Here is a 23,725-nt window from a genome sequence, read left to right on the forward strand (position 1 = left end):
TAACGGCCCTATTTACTTACTGATCCTGACAGTGGCCGGGATCGGTGACACCACATGCCCCACAAACATCATTATTATACTTGAGTGTCTTTTCAGACCCCCGAGTATAATGATCAGAGGTCCAGGGGAGGTAGGAGAACATAAAAAACACTGTTACTTACCTCTCCGGGCAGGTTCGGGCCTACTTCTGTGACGCTCCCTGACATCATATGACCCAGGCCTGCGTCCCGGGTCATGTGACATCACGAACGTCATTGAAGATGGCCGACACCACCAAGGACTGCAGGGGAGCCAGGGATAGGTTAGTAACATTGTTTTTCATGTTGGTATCCCCCCTTCGAACTCCGATTATTATACTCTGGGGTCTGAAAATACCCCAGAGTATAATAATTGTTCATGGGTGTCCACAGTGGGGCATAACAGCTTGGCAAGCTTGGCAAGAGAACAGCACCATGTATACCTGGATGGTCTCTGACTTCCTTGGGGCAGTAGAACATTGTGGTAAGGAGGAGGAGGAGGGCTTGTGATGAAGGACATTTGGGGCATTTTTTGTGGTTAATGGACAATAGTGCTGATGCAAGATACTGAACTATCAGCTGTGAGCAGGAGATCTCACCACCTACCAAAGGAACTGCCACATGTTATCATGATAGCTGCTTATGTCCCCCACCTCTGCAAAAAATTTCTGCTTGTTATATCCACATGCTGTGCCCCCCTCCTCGTGTCCTACAACCAAGTCGGCTGTATTATTATTATTATTATTATTATTAACATCAATCTGCACAGAGAACTAAATGATCCTGCAGTGTGTCTGTGTTTCTTTCTTTTTTAGTTGCTATGATTCCTAGGATTTCTCTATCTGCCATGAGCTTCTATGTGTTTCTCTCTTGTTATATACTACTGTACCATCTATGAAACTGTATCACTGAAATTTCCCCATTGTGGGACTATTAAAGGAATATCTTATCTTATCTTAATAGTATGTGCAGGGGCCACTATGGGGAATAATACTGTGTGCAGGGACCACTATGGGGCATAATAATGTGTGAAGGGGCCACTATGGGGCATAATACTGCGTGCAGGGGCCACTATGGGGCATAATACTGTGTGCAGGGGCCACTATGGGGCATAATACTGCGTGCAGGGGCCACTATGGGGCATAATACTGCGTGCAGGGGCCACTATGGGGCATATTAGAGAGTTACGCCACTGATTACGTATTGTTGTTGGTTCATGCAGAGGATTGTGATCTTAAAACTAAATGTAAAATGTGTCCCTCTAGTACAGAAGTGGATTAAGAGTGAGGATATACTAGGTATATACTAGGGGGATATACTAGGATATATTAGGGGGGATATATTATGATATATTAGGTTTCATGGGTAACCAATACTCCAAATGCAGCATGTAAATATGACATAATACAGTAACCATTATTCTTTACCTGGTATGATGACTGGCTGAAAATAGGATTGTTGTCATTGATATCCACAATCTCAAGGTGAACTGGAATCTCAGCAAATCTACGAGGAGAACCATTATCTGAGGCCCGAACAGTAAAATTTAACCACTGCACCTGCTCATAGTCAACAGTACGGTTTGCGATAATTTTTCCTGTTACATAAAAAAAATAAAAATAAATAATACATAGGATTTTTATGCGTTTCACATGCTAAAATGTCTGCACTAGAGATGAGCGAGTAGTATTTGATCGAATACCTCCATGCCATAGGTATCTGTGTAAGCGGCCCAACACCAAAGGGTTAAACGCTTCGAATATTTGATGCGCTTAACCCCTTGGTGTTCGGTCGCTTACACGCATACCTATGGCGAGTAGGTATTCATTCGAATACTACTCGCTCATCTCTAGTCTGCACCATAAAAAAACGTAAGGTGTTAAGAAATAGTTTGAGAAGTTGATATTTTCATTACCTGCCATATTATCTTCAAGTTGAACATATCCCGCAGGAACAAGGTTATGAAGAGAATAGGTAATCAGACCATTGGGTCCTTTATCTGGATCTACAGCAGACACTGATAGTAATGTGGTTCCTGGGGTAGCACCTTCAATTATCCTCTGAGAAAAAACAGTAACTCCAAAAGGACGAAATCTAGGAGTGTTGTCATTGACATCCAGAACATTGACTGTTAGTTTGGCTGTGAGAAATAGAATACAATAAACGTTTTTTCACAGTAAGAACATGAGAGTATTCCTATGTAAGGCTGCTGTTTATTATATATACATGCAGCTACTGCAACCATGAATGAAAGGAGGTCATCTAAAGAGGTCTCAATGTGTCTGGGATTGACTGATTTATTTTAAATAACGACAAGTGTTGTACATGACGGATTAAAAAAGTAATGTAGTAACGTTGTAACATAATAAGTAGTTACACTGTATCAGTTTGTAAGGAGGAAGAAAGACGACATCCCCTGCAAAGAGTTCCATAGTTTTGCTGTCGTTAGGCAGGGTTCACACTACCGTTGGATCCTGTTATGAAGGTGTCCGTTTAAAAAAAACGGATCATAACAGACATGAAAGGGGTTGGCCACTTTCAGGCCAATATGGACAAATAAATGTACAATAAAAAGATATACAATTTTCCAATATACTTTCTGTATCAATTCCTCACGATTTTCTAGATTTTGGCTTGCTGTCATTCATTCTGTTACTTCTAGAGCAGGGGTAGGCAACCTTTTCTGTTCGGCGTGCCGATTTAAATTAAAAAATCAAAGATGAGGTCCTCGGAGTGCCGGGCACTAATTGTAAAGCTGACGACACCTACACTAAAGTCATATAGCACAAACCGCAACATAGGGGTGCTGTCATACTGTGCTCCCAGCCACATGCGCTTACCACTATTTGCCTGGACACACATGTTCTTTTCCTTTAGAAGCAATGTAAGTACATGCGTAACCCACAATTAGTGGTAATGTATGTGACTGGGAGCAGAGTAAGGTCATACCTGTAAAGAGCTGACACACAATGTACCTGTATGCTCCATCCAGTCCTTGGCCGTTAGTAACTTCAGTGTTCTGTAAGGGAGCGTTCACACTACCGTCGGTGTCCGATAGCTAGTGTCCGCTGCTAATGTCCGTTCAAAATCTTGTGCGGATATTAGTATCGGACACTAGCTGTGTCCGTGACATTTTGCATTGATTTAAACGGACATCGGGTGCGTTCTTTTACTGTCCGTGCCTGTCCTTAAGTGTCCGTTCTCAAAGATTTCCGACTTTTCAAGCGGACAGCAAAACCCGACATGTAGGTTTTTCTGTCCACTTGAAAAGTCGGACATCTTTGGGAACGAACACTTAAGGACACCCACGAACAGTAGTGTCCGCTGCTAATGTCCACACATAGATTTTGAACAGACATTAGCAGTGGACACTAGCTGTCGGACACCAACGGTAGTGTGAACGCTCCCTAAGTGAAACGCAGATTAATTTGTCACTTTTAGTTCCTGGCGGTGCAGTAACAGCAAAACCCCAGCCAGGAATTAATGGGTGTCACACTTTCAACAAAGAGAATGCACTGGTGCCCAGGAACTGGATTTGTCTATAATTGCATATAGTTACAGTGTCACCACCCAATAGAATCACACTAAGGCTGAGGCCCCACATTACAAAAATGCAGCTTTTTTATTGCAGATTTAGCTGCGTTTTTCTTTCCGTCAAAGCCAAGAATGGCTAGAAAACGAATGGGAAATATATAGGAAGCTTCTTATACGTCTCCCTCCTGCTCAATCTACTCCTGGCTTCGGCTCAAAAAACACAGCAAAATCTGCAACAAAAAAAAGCTGTTTCTGCAACATGGGGCTTTAGCCTAAGGCCCCCACGTTGTTGGAACACAGCTTTTTTTGTTACATATTTTGCTGTGTTTTTCTGAGCCTAAGCCAGGAGTGGATTGATCAGAAGGGAGACATATAAGAAGCTCCCTATATATTTCCCATTCCTTCTGTAGCCATTTTTAGCTTTGGTTGAAAATCTGCAACAAAAATGCTGCATTTCTGCAATGTGGGGCCTCAGCCTTACGCCTCCTGCATACAAATGGCAGGGATGTGGTCTTCACTGACCTATACATTAAAAATGAATTGACAGGGCTGCAAATGCAGACAGATATAGGGGATGTATAGGGGACATATAGGACTGATATAGAGTATGTAAAGGACAGATATAGGGTATGTATAGGACACATATAGGACCTGCTCAATAGTTTTCAGCTCTTCAATTTGGCCCAGATACACAACCACAAAAAGAATGGCTGTATATATGGGTCAATTGAAATATATAGGTCTGTACTTTATTCGCAGTTGTAGATAAAGAGTCTGGTCATGTGCATTGCAGGTTACAACTCCATGTACCTCATATTAATAGCAGTTAACCCCATCATGTCCCTCACATTAACCCCCTGTGTGCTTTACATAAGGGACACTGATATGTGAGACATATGGAGGTAATAAGTGAACATCTTCATTATATAGGTCCTTTATTAGTACCTCCATATGTCTCACACATCAGTAACCCTTATGTGAGCAACACAGGGGTTAATGTGAGGGACATGATGGGGTTAACTGCTATTAATGTGAGGCACATGGAGTTACTAAAACTAAATTAATAACCCCAAATGCCTGACATTAATGAGAATAGTTAGAAACACAACATACCTGGTGTTGTGTTGCTTTCACTTTATTCACCGGAGCTTCCTCTCCTCCTCAGGGATGCAGACGGCAGGAGCTCCTCCTCACATGTAACAGCAGGTCCAGGGAGCCCTTATCCTGTGCAGTGAGAGGCTCACCTCTGATTGGTGGGCAGTGAGAGAAGGGGGCGTGTCCTACTCAGCAGCTCTAGCAGGCACTGAAGGGACGCTCTCTCTCTCAATTTAGTGTATGTAAGTTGGGGGCTGGCTGCCGTGCCAGCAAAATATGCCTTGCGTGCCAGTCTTGACACGCGTGCCAGGGGTTGCCGACCCCTGTTCTAGAGGGTAAAACTCTGACCATGGTCATGTGATTTACGGTCCATGGTCATGTGATAAGTACACAGGTGCACAGCTGATTACCAGGCAGATGTCAGATTACTGTGCTGTGACTATAACTAGCGACACCTGTGTGCTCATCACATGACCATGGACCATAAATCACATGACCATGGTCAGAGTTTTACCCTCTAGAAGTAACAGAATGAATGACAGCAAGCAGAAATCTAGAAAACCACAAGGAATTGATACAGAAAGTATATTGGAAAATTGTATATCTTTCTATTGTACATTTGTTTGTCAATATTGGTCTGAAAGTGGCCAACCCCTTTAAGGGCAGGTTCACACCTGCGCTCGGTCTCCGCTTTCAGGTTTTGTTTTGCTTTTAACCGGACACAAAGTCGGACATGCAGCACTCTGTATCCGGATTTTAAAAAAAAAAAAAACAGTTTTGCCGTGGAGAGCACAAAACGCTCACAGGCGCTCACAGCCGGACATGGTCTGACAGGTTTCCGTCTTCTGCAGGCAAACCTGAGAACGGACGCTGGTGTGAACCCAGCGTAACTAATGGCTATCAGTTACTGTCTAGAGATGAGCGAACACTAAAATGTTCAAGGTTCGAAATTCGATTCGAACAGCCGCTCACTGTTCGAGTGTTCGAATGGGTTTCGAACCCCATTATAGTCTATGGGGAACATAAACTCGTTAAGGGGGAAACCCAAATTCGTGTCTGGAGGGTCACCAAGTCCACTATGACACCCCAGGAAATGATACCAACACCCTGGAATGACACTGGGACAGCAGGGGAAGCATGTCTGGGGGCATAAAAGTCACTTTATTTCATGGAAATCCCTGTCAGTTTGCGATTTTCGCAAGCTAACTTTTCCCCATAGAAATGCATTGGCCAGTGCTGATTGGCCAGAGTACGGAACTCGACCAATCAGCGCTGGCTCTGCTGGAGGAGGCGGAGTCTAAGATCGCTCCACACCAGTCTCCATTCAGGTCCGACCTTAGACTCCGCCTCCTCCGGCAGAGCCAGCGCTGATTGGCCGAAGGCTGGCCAATGCATTCCTATGCGAATGCAGAGACTTAGCAGTGCTGAGTCAGTTTTGCTCAACTACACATCTGATGCACACTCGGCACTGCTACATCAGATGTAGCAATCTGATGTAGCAGAGCCGAGGGTGCACTAGAACCCCTGTGCAAACTCAGTTCACGCTAATAGAATGCATTGGCCAGCACTGATTGGCCAGAGTACGGAATTCGGCCAATCAGCGCTGGCTCTGCTGGAGGAGGGGGAGTCTAAGGTCGGACCTGAATGGAGACTGGTGTGGAGCGATCTTAGACTCCGCCTCCTCCAGCAGAGCCAGCGCTGATTGGCCGAATTCCGTACTCTGGCCAATCAGCGCTGGCCAATGCATTCTATTAGCCCGATGAAGTAGAGCTGAATGTGTGTGCTTAGCACACACATTCAGCTCTACTTCATCGGGCTAATAAAATGCATTGGCCAATCAGCGCTGGCCAATGCATTCTATTAGCTTGATGAAGCAGAGTGTGCACAAGGGTTCAAGCGCACCCTCGGCTCTGATGTAGCAGAGCCGAGGGTGCACAAGGGTTCAAGTGCACCCTCGGCTCTCCTACATCAGAGCCGAGGGTGCGCTTGAACCCTTGTGCAGCCTCGGCTCTGCTACATCAGAGCCGAGGGTGCGCTTGAACCCTTGTGCACACTCTGCTTCATCAAGCTAATAGAATGCATTGGCCAGCACTGATTGGCCAGAGTACGGAATTCGGCCAATCAGCGCTGGCCAATGCATCCCTATGGGAAAAAGTTTATCTCACAAAAATCACAATTACACACCCGATAGAGCCCCAAAAAGTTATTTTTAATAACATTCCCCCCTAAATAAAGGTTATCCCTAGCTATCCCTGCCTGTACAGCTATCCCTGTCTCATAGTCACAAAGTTCACATTCTCATATGACCCGGATTTGAAATCCACTATTCGTCTAAAATGGAGGTCACCTGATTTCGGCAGCCAATGACTTTTTCCAATTTTTTTCAATGCCCCCGGTGTCGTAGTTCCTGTCCCACCTCCCCTGCGCTGTTATTGGTGCAAAAAAGGCGCCAGGGAAGGTGGGAGGGGAATCGAATTTTGGCGCACTTTACCACGCGGTGTTCGATTCGATTCGAACATGGCGAACACCCTGATATCCGATCGAACATGTGTTCGATAGAACACTGTTCGCTCATCTCTATTACTGTCCATTATATGTCCATTGCCCATAGACACTCAATGTTAAAAAAATAACGGACACTTGCTTTCCGTTTTTTCAAATGGACAGAAAAGTCCTGCATGTAGGATTTTTTTGTCTGCTTGAAAAAACGAACATGGTTGTAAACTGACACTTAAGGACACAAACGGACACTATATGACACAAGATAAAATCCCATTGAAATGAATGGAAATTGCAAACGGACCATCTAGTGTTCATTGCTAAAATCTTGCACGGACAATAGCCACGGACACTGCTGAGCGGACACCAATGGTAGCGTGAATGCCCCCTACAGTACAGAACACTTTCTATGTCAAAGTAATACCTTCTTTCCTCTAGCTGCAGAGAATGCCCCCTTGTTATAGTTACAGGTAACTTTAGTTACATGGGTGAGATTTCTGTATTGAGCAATGACATCGTAATTAGGTTCATTCTCAACCATCTTACTTCTAAACCAATTAACCCCAATTTTGATCATCTTTTTGGGTACCATTTATTACTTTGGCTACCCATCTTTGAAACTTCTCAAGTTCTTTTTTATGCATTAGTGCACAAGACTATACACAAATATTAATACTTTGTTCTTTTTTGGATTTCTAAGGTAAGTTTAATATGTTAGTACACTATTTCTCAGCAGTATGGAATACTTACCATTGGGGACACTGACAGATTTATCAACCACCTCGCTTGCATTATCATACACAGAGACAGAGATGTCATATGTAGCCACCAACTCTCTGTTTAAAGGAGAATTTACCATAACTGCTCCTAAAAAAGAAAGAAATACAGACTATGTCACAAAGATCCACTGAAATTAATGACTATTTGCTAATAGATTTACCTAAAATACATGCCACCTCAAAAAAAAATAAAATACTAATATTTTCATTTTTATTCCAGTGACCCCAATTTCAGTCTGCATAGGCTTATCAACAACCAATAAAGGGACACTTGCCCTTTAAGATGACTAGGACACCATCCTTGCCAGCAATGACTATGAGTGTGCACCAGAGAACAGTTATCATGATGAGGATGATGATGATGATGTAGGAGGACAACGAATGAGTCAGACAGGGAAGGCTTTACAGAGATAGAGATCAAACCTTCAGGACTGAGAGCCATAAAGAAAAGAAAAGATTTATTTGGTTAGTACCATGACACTTTCCATCAGCAGAAAACAAGCGGAATATTAATAGGAAGACAAAGCGCTAGTAAGGGGACAGGGAAAGTAGTAGAAGAAAGAAGGTAAAAGTCCATGCAGAAAGAGTGGAATGGTTGTAAATTCAGATTAGGTAGGAAAAATTGCCAAAAATAAAAGCACAAAATTCTATATCAAACTACCTGTGTTGAAGTTGATACTGAAAGCGGCCTGCTGGTTAGGCACAACTGCATTGGTGTCATCAGTGGCCACAATCTCAATAATGTAATACTGGAGTCGAGGATTGAGGTCTCGATCGATGGCGGTCATCTCGGCTATAACCGTTCCCACTTCAACAGACTCTAAGACACTCACAGTTTGAACAGGATTTATGAATTCTGGAGGGCAGTCATTGACGTCATCTATAAGGATATTTACTGTGGTGCTTCCAGACAAGGGACTGGTACCGTGGTCTATGGCCACAACCATCAGCCTATAGGCATCTTTTTCTTCCCTGTCCACGGTCACATTGGCTACACGGATGACACCTGTGATGGGATCAATCCAAAATCTATCTTGCGCACCACTTTCGATTCTGTAGCTTAACTCTCTGTTGGGTCCGCTGTCTGAGTCGGTTGCTGTCACTTGTGTAACAGAAAAACCTGCAAAAATAAAACATACAAATATATATCAATTAGTATTATTAGGAAGGACAAAACGCATTTTCTGATTTGTAAATGAGTAATCCACTGTATCAATGAAAGGTTTTATCGTTATACTATACTTTGTGCTTTAAAGGGATCCTATCATTAAAATCCAATTTTTTCTGCCTAACACATAGGAATAGCCTTAAGAAAGGCTATTCTTCTCCTACTTTTAGAGGTCTTCTCTGCGCCGCCGTTCCGTATATAATCCGGTTTTCGTCAGTATGCAAATGAGTTCTCTCGCACCACTGGGGGCGGGCCCCAGTAATCAAACAGCACTGGGGGCGTCCCCAATGCTGAGAGAGAACTCTCCAGCGCCGCCACCATCTTCTTCATCAACGGGTCTTCTTCGCATCTTCTTCCGGCGGTGGCTTCAAACTTCTAGGCCTCAGACAGCCGAATGCTCGTGCCCACCGGCCACAAGAAAATGGCCGCTTACAATACTGTGACATTGGGGACACCCCCAGTGCTGGGGACCGCCCTAGTGCTGCAAGAGAACTCATTTGCATACTGACGAAAACCGGATTGTATACCGAACGGCAGCGTGGGGAAGACATCTAATGGTAGGAGACGAATAGGAATAGCCTTAAGAAAGGCTAAGTGGTAGGCAGAAAAAAATTAAGTATTAATGATAGGATCCCTTTAATTTCTCACCTATTTCAAGGTATTTGCTAGCAGTCAGCAACATCCTTTTTTACATTCTGAAGCTGCTAACCCCTATAAACCTATTCCTATTCACAGTCTGACTCCAGACTGATTCACTTTCTGGACTGTCAACAATGTTCCTATGTTGAATCCCTAAAGGGGTCATCAGGTTTTTTGTATTGGCCTATGGGACAATCTACAGAATCTACTACTTACAGTTTGTTTGGTGAATGAGCAGCGTGTCTCATGGTATATAAACATTACTGAGAGCCGCACTGTATTGATACAAGTGATCTATGGAGGTCTCAGGTGTGAACTAAGGATAGGTCATCAATACAAGAAACCAAATTAACCATTAAGAATTCAACGCAGGAATAGTTTTAATATGCTGAATTGGCCATACACAATATACTCGTGTAATAGTCCGACTGACACTCCTCTCATATGAGAGAGATAAGGATTGGGCAGCTGTCCTACTCTTACAGTATTCATGTGTATGTGGGACTTAGGTGAGAACATTCTGTTGGTTATAGGTTTGTAACAGATAATTAAAAAATATACAGTAGCTATATAAATACAACAGCAAAATGGTCTGGATGGTACAAACATGCAGAAGAACGGTAATTAGATTAGAAAAATATGGCTGCTAATGACACGTCACCAATTAATGTGATGTCACATGGCCTGTGAAGTGGAAACCGCACTCATGAAGCACCCACAGGGAACCCCTGCCAATCTTTCATTGATGACCCATCCAAAGGGTGAGTCATGTAATCCTATAAGCCCAGAAAAACCCCTTAAGGCTAAGGCCCCACGGGCCGTAAACGCAGTGCTTTGAACAGAAAGTTCACAGAGTTTTCCTCCACTGACTTTCTCTTACCATTATATCTATGGGAAAGTCACCGGTGTTTCCGTAGATATAATTGACATACTGCAATTTTCAAAACTGCGACGGTTTTGGAAATTGCAGCATGTCTGCTCTGTGATTTTTTTCCACAAAGTGAGCATGGGATTCGCATGAATCACATCCACTTTGCAAGTACTGTAAAACGCCGCAATTTTTACCACAGCATTTCCACCATGGCCAAATCGCGCAGTTTCCGGCCTGTGGGGTCCCGGCCTTAAGGGGTTGTCCAGGCAAAAATTAACATACTCATCTGTCCCTGTTGCTTTAGTGTCTTCCCCTACTTCCCAGTTCTTCTGCTCTGACGGCACCTCCCGGGTTTCTTCCTGAGGTCTGCTGAAGCCGCTGATTGCAGACCCTTCACTGATTGGCATTAGCAGTCACGTGACTACTGAGACCAATCACCAGCTTCAGAGGACTTCCGGGAGAGATCCGGGAGACATCGCTGGAGCAGAAGAACTGGGACATGCAGAAGGACATTGGAGCAATGGGGACAGGTGTGCATGCATTTTTTTGTTTTTTTTTTCACTGTCCCCAGATGATTTAAACATTAAAAGGGTTGGCCATTTTTGCCTGGACAACCCCTTTAAAATTGTACTTCATGAGCAATCCCAAATTTTATTCAGATCCTGATAAATTCAATAAGAGATACAAATCCACACACTTTGATCTCAACATAGCAGTTGCTGCAGGCAACAAGAAGTCTCTCTCAGGGGCCATTCACGTTACATATTTAGCATCCACTTAGCAGATCTGTTCAACAGATGCAAAAGGATGGCCAAAAACATACAGATGCCCATTTAGGTCAACCCATTGTAGAAGGTTAAACGGATACAATTTATCAGTCTCTCCAGACTGCACATAGATGGCACCTGGGGAATACCTATGATTTTCATGGATCCACTGACTTGAATATGCATGCATGAATTGGATTTTGTCTGTGGAATGATAGTCTGCTGAATACAAATATAGAATTCAGTGGTCCCATGTTTTGTCCATAGACAGAAATCACCTGGAGGAGAACGGTCTGGGAGTTCTGTAGATCATAGAATGAATGCGTATTCAGACTCTGCAAGACTGATTTACTAAGTAGATGTACCAAATTTGGAAGACGTAAACAGACAAACAGCAAAACCGATAACGGTCATCAAAAATGGTAGTTCTAAGAAAAATTTGAAGTATTAAATGAATTTAGTCTTGAGAAGCAGAGAAATGAACATTTTATGGTGACAAGGAGAAAAAACTGTTCTATATAAAACCATGGCTTCCCTTTCAGATGGAAAAAAAATAGGTTTAAGAAAAGCCTAGGTGATTTAGTTAAAAAAAGCAAAAATAAAGGCTCATGCTACATTTTTTGCTGTTTCGGCGCTTCTTTTTAAGGTCACAAACCAAATACTAAAAATTCTAAACTTTAGGCACTCTATGCAAAAAAAGACACCAAACTAAATGCCCTTGTATTTATTTTTTACTAGCCTCTGCCCGCGACTTCGTCTGCGTGTTGTTGGCGTCGATGATCCACCTATATTCAGCAAATTGCTGCCATCGATGGTTTGCCTGTTCCAGCATTTCGGCAGCTCTCAAGCTGTGCTGCTGCTGAACTTGTTCCTCACACCTGCCTGTGATTGTTCTGGCATCTAAGCAGCTTGCTAGGATGCCATATAATGAGCCTGTTGTTGGGGTTGATATTCCACCTGCTCGGCGTTTAGACAGCTGTTAAGCTGGCCTGCCACTGAACTTTTTGCTTGTGCTGTGCCTGTTCCCTCATCTCAGCAGCTCACTGGGAAGCCATATAATGAGTGTGTTGTTGAAATTGATGATCCACATGCTCCGGCATTTTGGCAGTTCTCAAGCTGACCTGCCACTGAACTTGTTTATCGAACTGTGTCTGTGATTATTCCGGCATCTCAGCAGCTCACTGGGACGCCATATGAGTGTGGTTGGCATTGATGATCCCCCTCAGCTCCGCATGTTGACTTCTATCTCCTTCATAGCTCTCGTTGTTTGTGACAAATTAGATTTTCTTTTTCCAGGAATGTTTAAAATTGACAAACTGCTAATTTGGATTAAAGGTGTTTTCCCATCCAGTGTGTAAGCACTGCCTGGAGCAGATCAGATAATATGCAAATGCATGTACTCAAAGGACTGAGGGTTAGCTGATTGTTTACACACAGAGATAACAGCCCTGGCTTTATCAGAATCTGAGATAAGGCTGCTGCAAGAGCAGTTTAATATAGTATGTGAACATAAATTCATAACAGTCGTGAAGCTATGTCATTTACCGGGATAAAAAGCCTATGTGTTAATTGAGGTTACAGACTATCTAGGTGCCAAATTTCATTCAAATCCGTTCAGCCATTTTTGCGTGATTGAGGAAGAAACATCCAAACACACAAACTTTCACATTTATAATATTAGTAGGATGCATGTAATACATTATAGCACTACTAAAGATTTTCTCTATATACAGTATATTGTATGCATTTTTTTATACAATGCAAAAAAATTCAGTAACTTTCAGCTTTACATTAATTTCTTATGTACAGCATTGCCATTCCTTTTATCTTTTGTCCCAATAGCATTCTCTAAAATGTCAGAAAAATTTACATAAGCTTTCAGAGTTTACAGAATTTAACTGTGTCCTGTTCACATCAGCCTACCTTGAGAAATCAGAATTACTGACAAGTTTCAATTTACTCTTTTTTAGAGACTCTGCAGCTTAAAGGCTGTGGGGAATGTTCTGCACTGCAGATGGTCTGGCATTGAAAGAATGAATCAAGTGTTGCATAGCCCACAATAAATGTCTGGAGCTATTCTGAATTCACATTTTGAGTAGATCAGCATGAAAAGCAATTTATAAAAAATTTTTTTACAATAGATGTTGAGTGACTTTGCTATTTAAGTGGTTTTATAATGTCACTCACAAACACACTTATTCATTTTTCTTATTGAAAACTGCACAAAATGTTAAAAAAAAAAAAAAAAGATGCAATACATAAGACAGGTCTAAAGTGGAACACTGCAAAAGCACCACTCCAATCCAGATTAACACAGGATGTGAATAAACATGGGAAAAGGTACAGAGATACTATATCATATTGCAGAATGGGGTTCTGATATTAACAATCCCTTACAAGTAAGACGGCACAGAGGGAGGATGTAATCCAAAGTGAATCCAGAAATTAACATAATCAGTCAAAAAATGGCACCACAATGCCTAAATAGAACCGTTCTTAGCAGTGGCGTAACTAGGAATGGTGGGGCCCCGTGGTGAACTTTTGACATGAGGGTTACATGGGCGTGCAGGCTGTTCGTGAATAAGAGGGTGACGTAGGGTGCAGGGTGTGTATAAGCAAGAGGGGAAATGGGGGTGCAAGCTGTGTGCGAGCAAGAGGGTGATCTGGAGGGGGGAACCCCCCATTCTACCACACTCTTGCTCACTCACAGCCTACACCCCCATTCCCCCTTCTTTCTCACACACAGCCTGCGCCCTCAGGTCACCCTCTTTGCTCACACACAGCCTGCATGCCCATGTACCCCTCTTGCTAACATACAGCCTACACCATCCATTCCCTCGTCTTGCTCACATAGGGCAGAATGGAGGGTACATAGGTGTACAGGCTGTATGTGAGAAAGGAAGACTGACATCATGCCTCAGGTCCTTCAGTCTACTAGTATAGATGCCGGTACAGGGCCTGGGGACAGCGGGCAGGAGATAGAAGCTATCGCTGCTACCCTGGTAGTTACGCCCCTGGTTCTTAGTCATGGGAGGAAACAATAATTTAGATGGGCTCATTCAACATTTCCTACAACTATTCTGGCTTATTGAGACAGTTGCAGTGTTAATGTAGCAGTAAGATCATTCCATTCACATGTAGGTCATACATCTACTTTCCTGTCCGCATGATTCGTGTGGGCAGCGCACAACAATCACACGGACCCCATTATAGTCTATGGGGTCTGTGTGCTTTCACTGCACAGCGCTTGGAATTGTGTTTGGTATTCTGTTCGGGTGGGATGGGGGGGTCCCCATACGGACTCCCCGAACAGATTACCAAACGCAGATGTGGACGAAGGGCAAGTCTGAAAAGCTCACTACTCCTTGGTCCTCTTCTGGTTTGGGTACCTCTATTCTGGGTCCTAATGCCATCTAGCACCAGGATGCACACAACATTCTGATACGTGCTGGTGTAAGGAGTCAGTACAGTGATATCTAGAGCAGCATAGTTCAGATCCGATCTAAAGCAAAGAAAGCAGAAGCTAACTTGAGGTTTGTTATTACTTATTTAAGTTTCAGGTCCCCTTCCTGGCACAGTCAGACATCTTGATTAGTCTGTCACCTACAGAGTAGCAGAGTTCACCCAAACTTCTGCAATTGGTTAAACTGCTGCAACAAGAATTCTCATCACCGAAAACTACAAAAAAATGATTGAAAAATGTTTTTTCTGATGCCTTTTCATTGGTTGTTGTTACCTTTTGTTATAATAAATCACACTGCACATCTTTGTCATTGTATTCTTATTTTTTTGTGTAAGGCATACAGAATTATTATTGAAAGCAATGAAGTGTCATGCTGAATTTTACAGTTTCATTCTCCTCTCAACAGGGAATGTTTCAAGAATACAAAAATTAACACAAAAAAACAGAGGTGTTACCTGCCTTTAAATAATTTGCCAAGTGAGTTTGCAAAGTGGTAGCATTGAACAGCATGAAATGAAGCCAAAGAAACTTTTATAGACATGAAATAACTCACCTGGATTACTGTTTTCCCGGAGACGAACATTAACACTTTGTGCACTAAAGACAGGTCTGTTGTCATTGGCATCTAATATTGTTATAGTAAGAGTGGCTGTGCCGTTCAGTTTGCCGATATCCTCTGCCACCAAGGTAAGATTTAGGACTGGGACAGAGTACGCTTCTCTGTCTATAATTCTTCCCGGCTTCACAGCAACAATACCTACAAATGAATGAATCCACAGATATGTACCACTAGAATTTCATCATTTAATAAACAATATATTTCATCATTGTCATATTATTTATTTTAACCCCTTCCCGATATCTGCTGTACTATTACGGCGGATGTCGGGTGTTTAACTATGGCGGCCGCTCTGGAGCCGGGTGGCCACCATAGACGCCCAGGTGTCTGCTGTTTACGGTAGACACCCAACGCTAATGCCTGCGATTGGTGCCCGCACCGATTGTGGGCATTAACCCCTCTTGCAACTCAGTCAAAGCTGTCTGAGGTGCCATTTTCCCAGCGGCGTGTGGGCGCCGCCATTTTCCCTGTGATCGCCAGCACCCAGAGTAAGCTCCAGGGCCGGTGTAGTGTTGCTATGACAGCTGGGAGCCTTGTGAAGGCTCTTTGGCCTGTCAATCTATTTGTTCTATTGCAGGCTACACTATGTAGCCTGCAATAGAAGCCCTGGTATTTTGCAATGCATTAGCATGGTAATGCATTGCATTAGTGATCAGACCCCCTGGGGTTTAAGACCCCTAGGGGGTTTAACAAATGCAAAAAAAAAACAAAAAAAAACTGTAAAAACAAAACAGTGAAATGTACCAAACCACCATTTTTTCACTGTTTTGCCTGTGATAAAAATTTGAATAAAAAGTGATCAAAGCAAAAGCAATTCCCCAAAATGGTAGAACTAAAAATTACACCCGGCCCCACAAAAAAAAGACGCCCTATGCATCCCCATATATTAACGTATAAATAAGTTATAGGTGTCAGAATACGGCAACTTTTAGAATTATTTTTTTTTTTTTTTTTTTTTAGCAGTTTTGGATTTTTGTTAAGGGGTTAAAATGTAAATAAAACCATATAATTTAGGTATCCCTGGAATCATACCGAAACATAGAATAGAGGTGACATGTCATTTTGCAGTCCCAGTGAAGGCCGTAAAAACGAAGCCGGTAAGAAAGTCGCACAAATGCAGTTTTTCTACAAATCCACCCCATTCAGATTTTTTTCCAGCTTCCCAGTACATTGTACTGCTACCATAAGGCTTTGGGCCTGTAGGATAATGCCCCAGACGTCTGGGGCATTATCCTACAGGCCCAAAGCTTTATGGTAACAGTAGCAGCCTGTTACCATACAGGCCCAAAGCCTGTACTAGAGGTAACAGGATATTACTACTACCACAGGCTTTCGGCCTATATGGTAATATCCCAGACCATGTGACATCTGGGATATTACCATATAGAAAACTGCAAATTGTGTCTCCCAGCAAGAGTACAGACTCCGAAGTTATTCTTAATAAAACTTAGCTTTTATTATTTTTTAGCATACAGCTGGTTAAAATTACATTAGTGGCGGTGGGGTCGGTAGACCAAAAGCTAAGTTTTATTAAGAATAACTTCGGAGTCTGTACTCTTGGTCTACCAACCCCACCGCCACTAATGTAATTTTAACCAGCTGTATGCTAAAAAATAATAAAAGCTAAGTTTTATTAAGAATAACTTCGGAGTCTGTACTCGTGCTGGGAGACACCATTTGCAGTTTTCCATTGAGGACAAGTTATCTATGGGGATAACATCCCTTGCATCAGCGACTCCTGGGTGACGCTCACCGTTTCAAGACTATGGAGCATGTAAGAGTTTTTTGTCTCATTTTGGATTGCAAGCACTGCATTCATATTTTTTTTTTGGCTGTTTGTCCTTGTTTTGTATTGTGGATATTACCATATAGGCCTGAAGCCGGCTAGGATTAACATGAGCGCAAACAGAATGTCATGCATTTTCCCCCCTCGGTTTATACTCAAGTCAATAAGTTTTCCCCGTTTTGGTGGTAAAATTAGGGGGGTCGGCTTATATTCAAGTCGACTTATATACTGTATATACGGTAGTTTCTGATACAGTACAATGAAATCAGACAATGGGAATATTTTGTAGTATGTGTAGACCATGTATGGAATAGAGCCCACACGACCTAAAATGCATCTTTTTAAATGCGCTTAAATTAAAGAATGACATTAAGGCCTCACCAAACAAACAAATGCTCTTATAAATTTTTATAATTTTCTAAAGTTTTGAATTTTGTAAAGCTATTACAACATAATAGCTATATAAATGTGATATCGACGCGACTGTACCAATAGGCATTATGTAGATATTGTGTGATAATTTATTTTCTTTCTTTTTTTTTCCAGATTCCCAGTAAATCATACAAAGTATTAAATGGTACCATTATGATGGACAAATTGACCCCAAAAATTAAAGGGATCCTATCATTAAAACTTAATTTTTTGTCCCTAACACGTAGAAATAGCCTTAAGAAAGGCTATTTTTCTCCTAACTTTAGATGTCTTCTCCGCGCCTCCGTTCGGTAGAAATCCCGGTTTTCGTCGGTATGCAACGGAGTTCTCTCGCAGCACTGAGGGCGGGCCCCAGCGTTCAAACAGCACTGGGGACGTCCCCAATGCTGCGAGAGAACTCTCCAGCGCCACCTCCATCTTCTTCAGATGTAAGCGGCCATTTCTTGTGGCTGGCGAGCATGCGCAGTCGGCTTTGCCCTAGGTGTAGAAGTTTGAAGCCACCACCAGAAGAAGACACAGGAAGAGGACATTCCTGAGGAAGTTGGAGTTGGTGCTGGAGAGTTCTCTCGCAGCATTGGGGATGCCCCCCAGTGCTGTTTGAGCACTGGGTCCGCCCCCAGTGCTGCGAGAGAACTCATTTGCATACCGACGAAAACCGGGATTTCTACCGAACAGCGCCACGGAGAAGACATCTAAAGGTAGGAGAAGAATAGCCTTTCTTAAGGCTATTCTTGCGTGTTAGAGACAAAAAATTGAGTTTTAATGATAGGATCCCTTTAAGCCTGAATACAATTCTGAGAATGGAAATATAAAGTTATGGCCTTTGGAAAGTGGGCAGTAACATACATAAATGCACAATCAAAAATGGCTGCAGTAGGAAGGAGTTAAAAAACAAATATTTTGTGAGAATATGAGCATCTCAGTATCTTATGAGAGTATCGGTATCTTACCTGTGCTGGTGTTTATGGTGAACAAATCCATTTGAAGCCCCAGGAGACGATAGGACACAACCGCATTTGGTCCCAAGTCATTATCTAAAGCTAAAATAGGCCCATTGAGGACACTGATGGTTGTTCCTAGATAAAATATGAGAGTCAAAAACTTGAAAATGGATTTCCTGTTATGTTTCTGCAGGTTATGAGAATCCTATTTAACCCACTGTTCCCGACATTTATTACATGACTGCGACAAACATTAATTATGAATGAGGGTTACGGGATGAGATCCAGTTACATGTTTTAGCGATGACTCAGGCTGTTGAAGCCCTAGCAGACTGAATCAACCCTCATTGTCCTAAAATCCTGCAGGGAAAATAAAGTTATTTGTTCCTTTGCAAATGGAGAATTTACATTCAGATATCAAGCATTGGACTGCTGAAATCTTGAGGATGGTTGTACCTTCTTAGATCTTCCTGTTTTATTGTTGTGCCTCAAAACACACAGAACAACAGTCAATTCCTCAGTTCTTGTATGAAAAGGTCAGTAAGGAAAAAAAAAAAATCATCTCCTATAAATGATATTTCATAGAAACTGGAATCTGGTCCTGAATTCATCATAATACCATCTACCTATGTTTGTCCATACTACCTGCTGGTGAATTCTCCATGACTTCAGCTTGATAGGATCCTTGAGAGAAGATTGGCCGATTATCATTCTCGTCTGATATTGTTACGATCAATAGGTCAAAATCCTGTATGCGAAAATATGACATTTTCTATTTAGTTTGCAACCTAGGAAGAACGCTATATCTAATTTTATTCACAGCCAACATGCTTTCTTTGCATAATACTGAGTAGTGTTGAGCAAATAGTATTTGATCGAATACCTCGCCAGCATAGGAATGTGTGTAATCGGCCGAACACCAAGGGGTTAAACGCATCGAATATTCAATGCGTTTAACCCCTTGGTGTTCGGCCGATTACACGCATTCCTATGCCAGCAGGGCATTCGAGCGAATACTAATACTGAGACCCCCTTTAAATGAAATGTCAGACCAATCACAACCATATTATTCTTGAATTTACAATGCCTTTCACTCACCCTTCTTGAGTTGCGTATATTTTCTGGATTGTCTTTCACAGTTACGGTTAGTCTATATTCTGAAACTTTCTCTCTATCAAGAGGTCGATTTACATAAACTATTCCTGACTGAGGAAACATAAAAAAAAAAAAAAAAAAAAAAAAAAATCATTTAACCATACAGATAAAATTCCTTTACATCTCATTTTATTTTAGGTCTCATGACAGTAAAAAAGTAAAATGGATTAATGAACTCTTCAATGGCTTTTCTTATATTATATTATACCAATTTGCCTTGTATGGGGGTACATAGTAGGAATACATACTCTACTTTTGAATTTAGTTATTTCCTTTAACCCATGGTTTTCTAACTGGTGGGCCATTCCAGTAAGGTGCCCAATAGCTATCTCTGAGGTGCAAATAGGTGTAGTTTCGACATTATACACAGTCCAGTCACATTAATGTGACCACCAGTCAAAATCCAGAATAACCACCTTTGGCAGAGCGGACCGCTGCGAGACGTGCAGGAAGAGAGGGGATGTTGTGATGATAATCACTGGGATGTTGAGCCATGCCGACTCCACTGCTGTGGAGCAGAAAAACCCGAACGAGGTGGTCCCATAGATTCTCGATTGGGTTCAAGTCTGGGGAATTTGCTAGCCAAGGGAGTACGGTAAACTCACCCTGGTGCTCCTCGAACCATGCACATACACTGCGAGCTTTATGACACGTCGCATTGTCCTGCTGGTAGATGCCATCATCCTGAGGAAAAAAAAATTGCATGTAGGGGTGAACATGGTCCGCAAGGATAGATCCATACTTGTGTTGATCCATCGTGCCTTCCACAATGATGAGTGCACCCAGATGGCTGATGACACGTGCCTTCTGCGACTGGTTATTTAACGTTGACGTCAAAAGTAGGCGGTGGTCACATTAATATGACTGGACTGTGTATGTGACAAGAGCTATTTTCAAGATGCATCAGCACTAACAACATCACTGTTTTATACTATTATGTTCTGCTGGGTTCAGGAGCCAAGCATCTCCTTGTTCTGGCTGGCGAGACCCAAGCAGAAAACCACCATGAAGCTGTGTTCTTAACCATATAGGATGTCAAGATATAGACTTACATTTTCATTGATGAAAAACGTATTCTCTCCATTCCCTGCAGTAATATTAAAGGTCAGAAGAGCATTGCGCCCAGTGTCGGCATCACTAGCGAGAATCCTGGTGATGGGTGTTGATACCACGGTGTTCTCACTGATAGTTATATTTAGTGGAAGGTTCAGGAGAACCGGATCGTTGTCATTAATATCTAATACATGTATTTCAACAACAGTCTAAACAGGGAGAAGACACAAGAGAAAGTTAGCGTCACCACTTATGTATGATAGTAATAATGAATTTAGTATCACAATAACAATATCAAAATTAAAGTGGCCACATGGGCATGGGACAGAGTTAGAAGCGTAACTTCTGAAATGAAAATGACCCAATGAAAAATCTGTAACAGGGCCCTGCCTATATTGTAGCATTTAGAATAGAAGTATATTTTATTTGGCAGAGAGACCTTTGAGGCACTTCCTAAAGCTATGCCAATGGCATGGGTGTCTAAAAGGCACACATCAAAATAAATCTTTCTAACATATAGGAACAAACTTCCTGCTTCTGGTCCACCCATAAAGTAGATGTGTCCTCTTTTTTTCTGTCACATAAAGGGTTACGTAGTTTTCATACTTGAAATCCTTCCTATGCCTATCCCTATTATACTGACTATATAATAGCCAGCTTTACTAGCCACAGCTTTTGAACTAGTTTCCTAGTTACTGACCTATAAGCAGGGTATACCCTGGGGTAGTAGTGGTAGTTTTTTTTGTTTTTTTTTTTTAAACAGGCTGTCACCTACTGGAGTAATTCCAACAGGTAATGGACCATATTTACTTACCGATCCTCACTCGTGCTCATGGCCACCGACACTTTTCCTTCAGCGGAGGCAGATATGATCAGGAGAAAGGATTGGTAATTAAGACCGTGGGCCCGCAAACCCCACAAAGACTATTATCATTATACTGAGGGGAAGGAGGTCTTCTCAGACATCCCCAGAGTATAATGATCGGAGGGCTAGGAGAGGTGAGGGAAGATAAAAAAACAGTGTTACTTACTTCTCCTGTGCCACTATGCTGCACTATGGGGCATAATACTGTGTACAGGGGCCACTATGGGGCATAATACTGTGTACAGGGGCCACTATGGGGCATAATACTGTGTGCAGGGGCCACTATGGGGCATAATACTATGTGCAGGAGACACTATGGGGCATAATACTGTGTGCAGGGGCCCCTATGGGGCATAATACTGTGTGCAGGGGCCACTATGGGGCATAATACTATGTGTAGGAGACACTATGGGGCATAATAATGTGTGCAAGGTCCACTATGGGGCATAATACTATGTGCAGGAGACACTATAGGGCATAATACCGTGTGCAGGGGCCACTGTGTGGCATAATACTTTGTGCAGGGGCCACTATGTGGCATAATACTGTGTACAGGGACCACTATGCAGCATAATACTGTGTACAGGGACCCCTATGGGGCATAATACTGTGTACAGGGGCCACTATGGAGCATAATACTGTGTGCAGGGGTCACTATGGGGCATAATAGTGTGTGCAGGGCCCACTATGGGGTATAATACTGTGTGCCGGGGCCACTATGGGGTATAATACTGTGTGCAGGGGCCACTATGGAGAAGAATACTGTGTGCAGGGGCCACTATGGGCATAATACTGTGTGCAGGGGCCACTATGGGGCATAATATTGTGCGCAGGAATGCGGTTTGTGTGCCTAGGGGGAGGGGACGGTCGGGGGGGGGGGGGGAGGTCCCATGTCAAATGTTTGCCTCTGGGGCCCAGCCATTCCTAGCTAATTATACCACTGGCTATAATGGTTTGGAGGTTTTCTCTGTTTGCTAAATTTTCTACTAAAGCCCCAGGCTCTGCATATATCCTGACATATATATATAATATATGTCTGAAGCACCAGGGCAAGCAGAAGTTACTTAACCGTAGCACTGAACGGAGGATTGCCTCTGTCTTTCGCCATAATAGTAATGTTGTAGGAGGCAATGTTCTCACGATCCAACTCATAGTCTTTTCTAACTCTCAAATCGCCTTCAACTGATGAAATGACAAATTCTCCTTTTTAAAGAAAAAAAAGACAAGCATGTTATTAGGTTTGTCATTTTACAATAGATTATCAACAGTCGTGATAAATACTATATATTAATATTCTAAAGACATTCATAATCAGTTCTTTGATGTCAGATACTGAGGCCTTGTTACCTGTGTAGATAAGCAATAAAGTAGCACTCCCATAATTTTCTGGTCTGAAAGCTACATGCTGTAAATTGTAATGAAGGTAAGGGTACCGGGACTGTGTTTGTGAATTATCTGCTCTTTTCTGGTCCTTAGCTGTGTCATGTGACCAGCAATCAGGCTCTGTGCCTGATACAAATTCCTATATGTGGACAGGAAGAGCGTCTCATATGAATGCATAGAGAAACTGATGGAGACTTTCAGTTTGAGAGTTAGGGGTGGTTCACATCTGTGCCCGTATCCACTTTAGGCAATCCAGCTGGGTTTCAGAAACAGGACAGGAGATGGAAACTCAGCAGTCAGTTTTAAAACCCATTCTAAAACACGACTTATGTCCTTTCAATGTTAGGAATATTATTCCTTTAAATACAAAAACAAAAAAAAACTCCTCTACTAACCTCCCATCATGTACAGTCTGTATTATAGATTGTCATGGTGGCCTGGTGTGTTTCTACATAGCGTGAGATGGATATACATTGGTAAAGGTCTAAGTAGGACAGAAACGTCCGGTTGTACGCTGCCTTTCATGTTACTAACCTATTAACCCATATTATGCTGCCAACCTTATCAAGATACAGTATATCTCGTGTTGCAAGTTTCCATTATAATTCCACAAAGGGATGTTCTGCCAGCAAGCAATAATCTTTATGTCCACAAAAAAG

General features: G+C 42.4%; 1 protein-coding gene across 1 annotated transcript in view; it reads right to left on the reverse strand.

Moving 5' to 3' along the window:
- The window catches only part of CDH23 (cadherin related 23), an 832,275-nt gene that overhangs the window by 60,480 nt on the left and 748,070 nt on the right, over positions 1-23,725 (reverse strand). The window contains exons 40-49 of the mRNA XM_075257430.1: positions 22,753-22,886; positions 20,818-21,027; positions 19,709-19,816; positions 19,256-19,358; positions 18,620-18,745; positions 15,386-15,589; positions 8,586-9,044; positions 7,896-8,012; positions 1,933-2,157; positions 1,445-1,614 (exon numbers count right to left, since the gene is read on the reverse strand). Coding sequence (XP_075113531.1) covers positions 1,445-1,614; positions 1,933-2,157; positions 7,896-8,012; positions 8,586-9,044; positions 15,386-15,589; positions 18,620-18,745; positions 19,256-19,358; positions 19,709-19,816; positions 20,818-21,027; positions 22,753-22,886 — 1,856 coding nt within the window. The remainder of the gene's footprint in view (positions 1-1,444; positions 1,615-1,932; positions 2,158-7,895; positions 8,013-8,585; positions 9,045-15,385; positions 15,590-18,619; positions 18,746-19,255; positions 19,359-19,708; positions 19,817-20,817; positions 21,028-22,752; positions 22,887-23,725) is intronic.

This window comes from Leptodactylus fuscus, chromosome 10, assembly GCF_031893055.1.
Source record: "Leptodactylus fuscus isolate aLepFus1 chromosome 10, aLepFus1.hap2, whole genome shotgun sequence".
NCBI lineage: Eukaryota > Metazoa > Chordata > Amphibia > Anura > Leptodactylidae > Leptodactylus > Leptodactylus fuscus.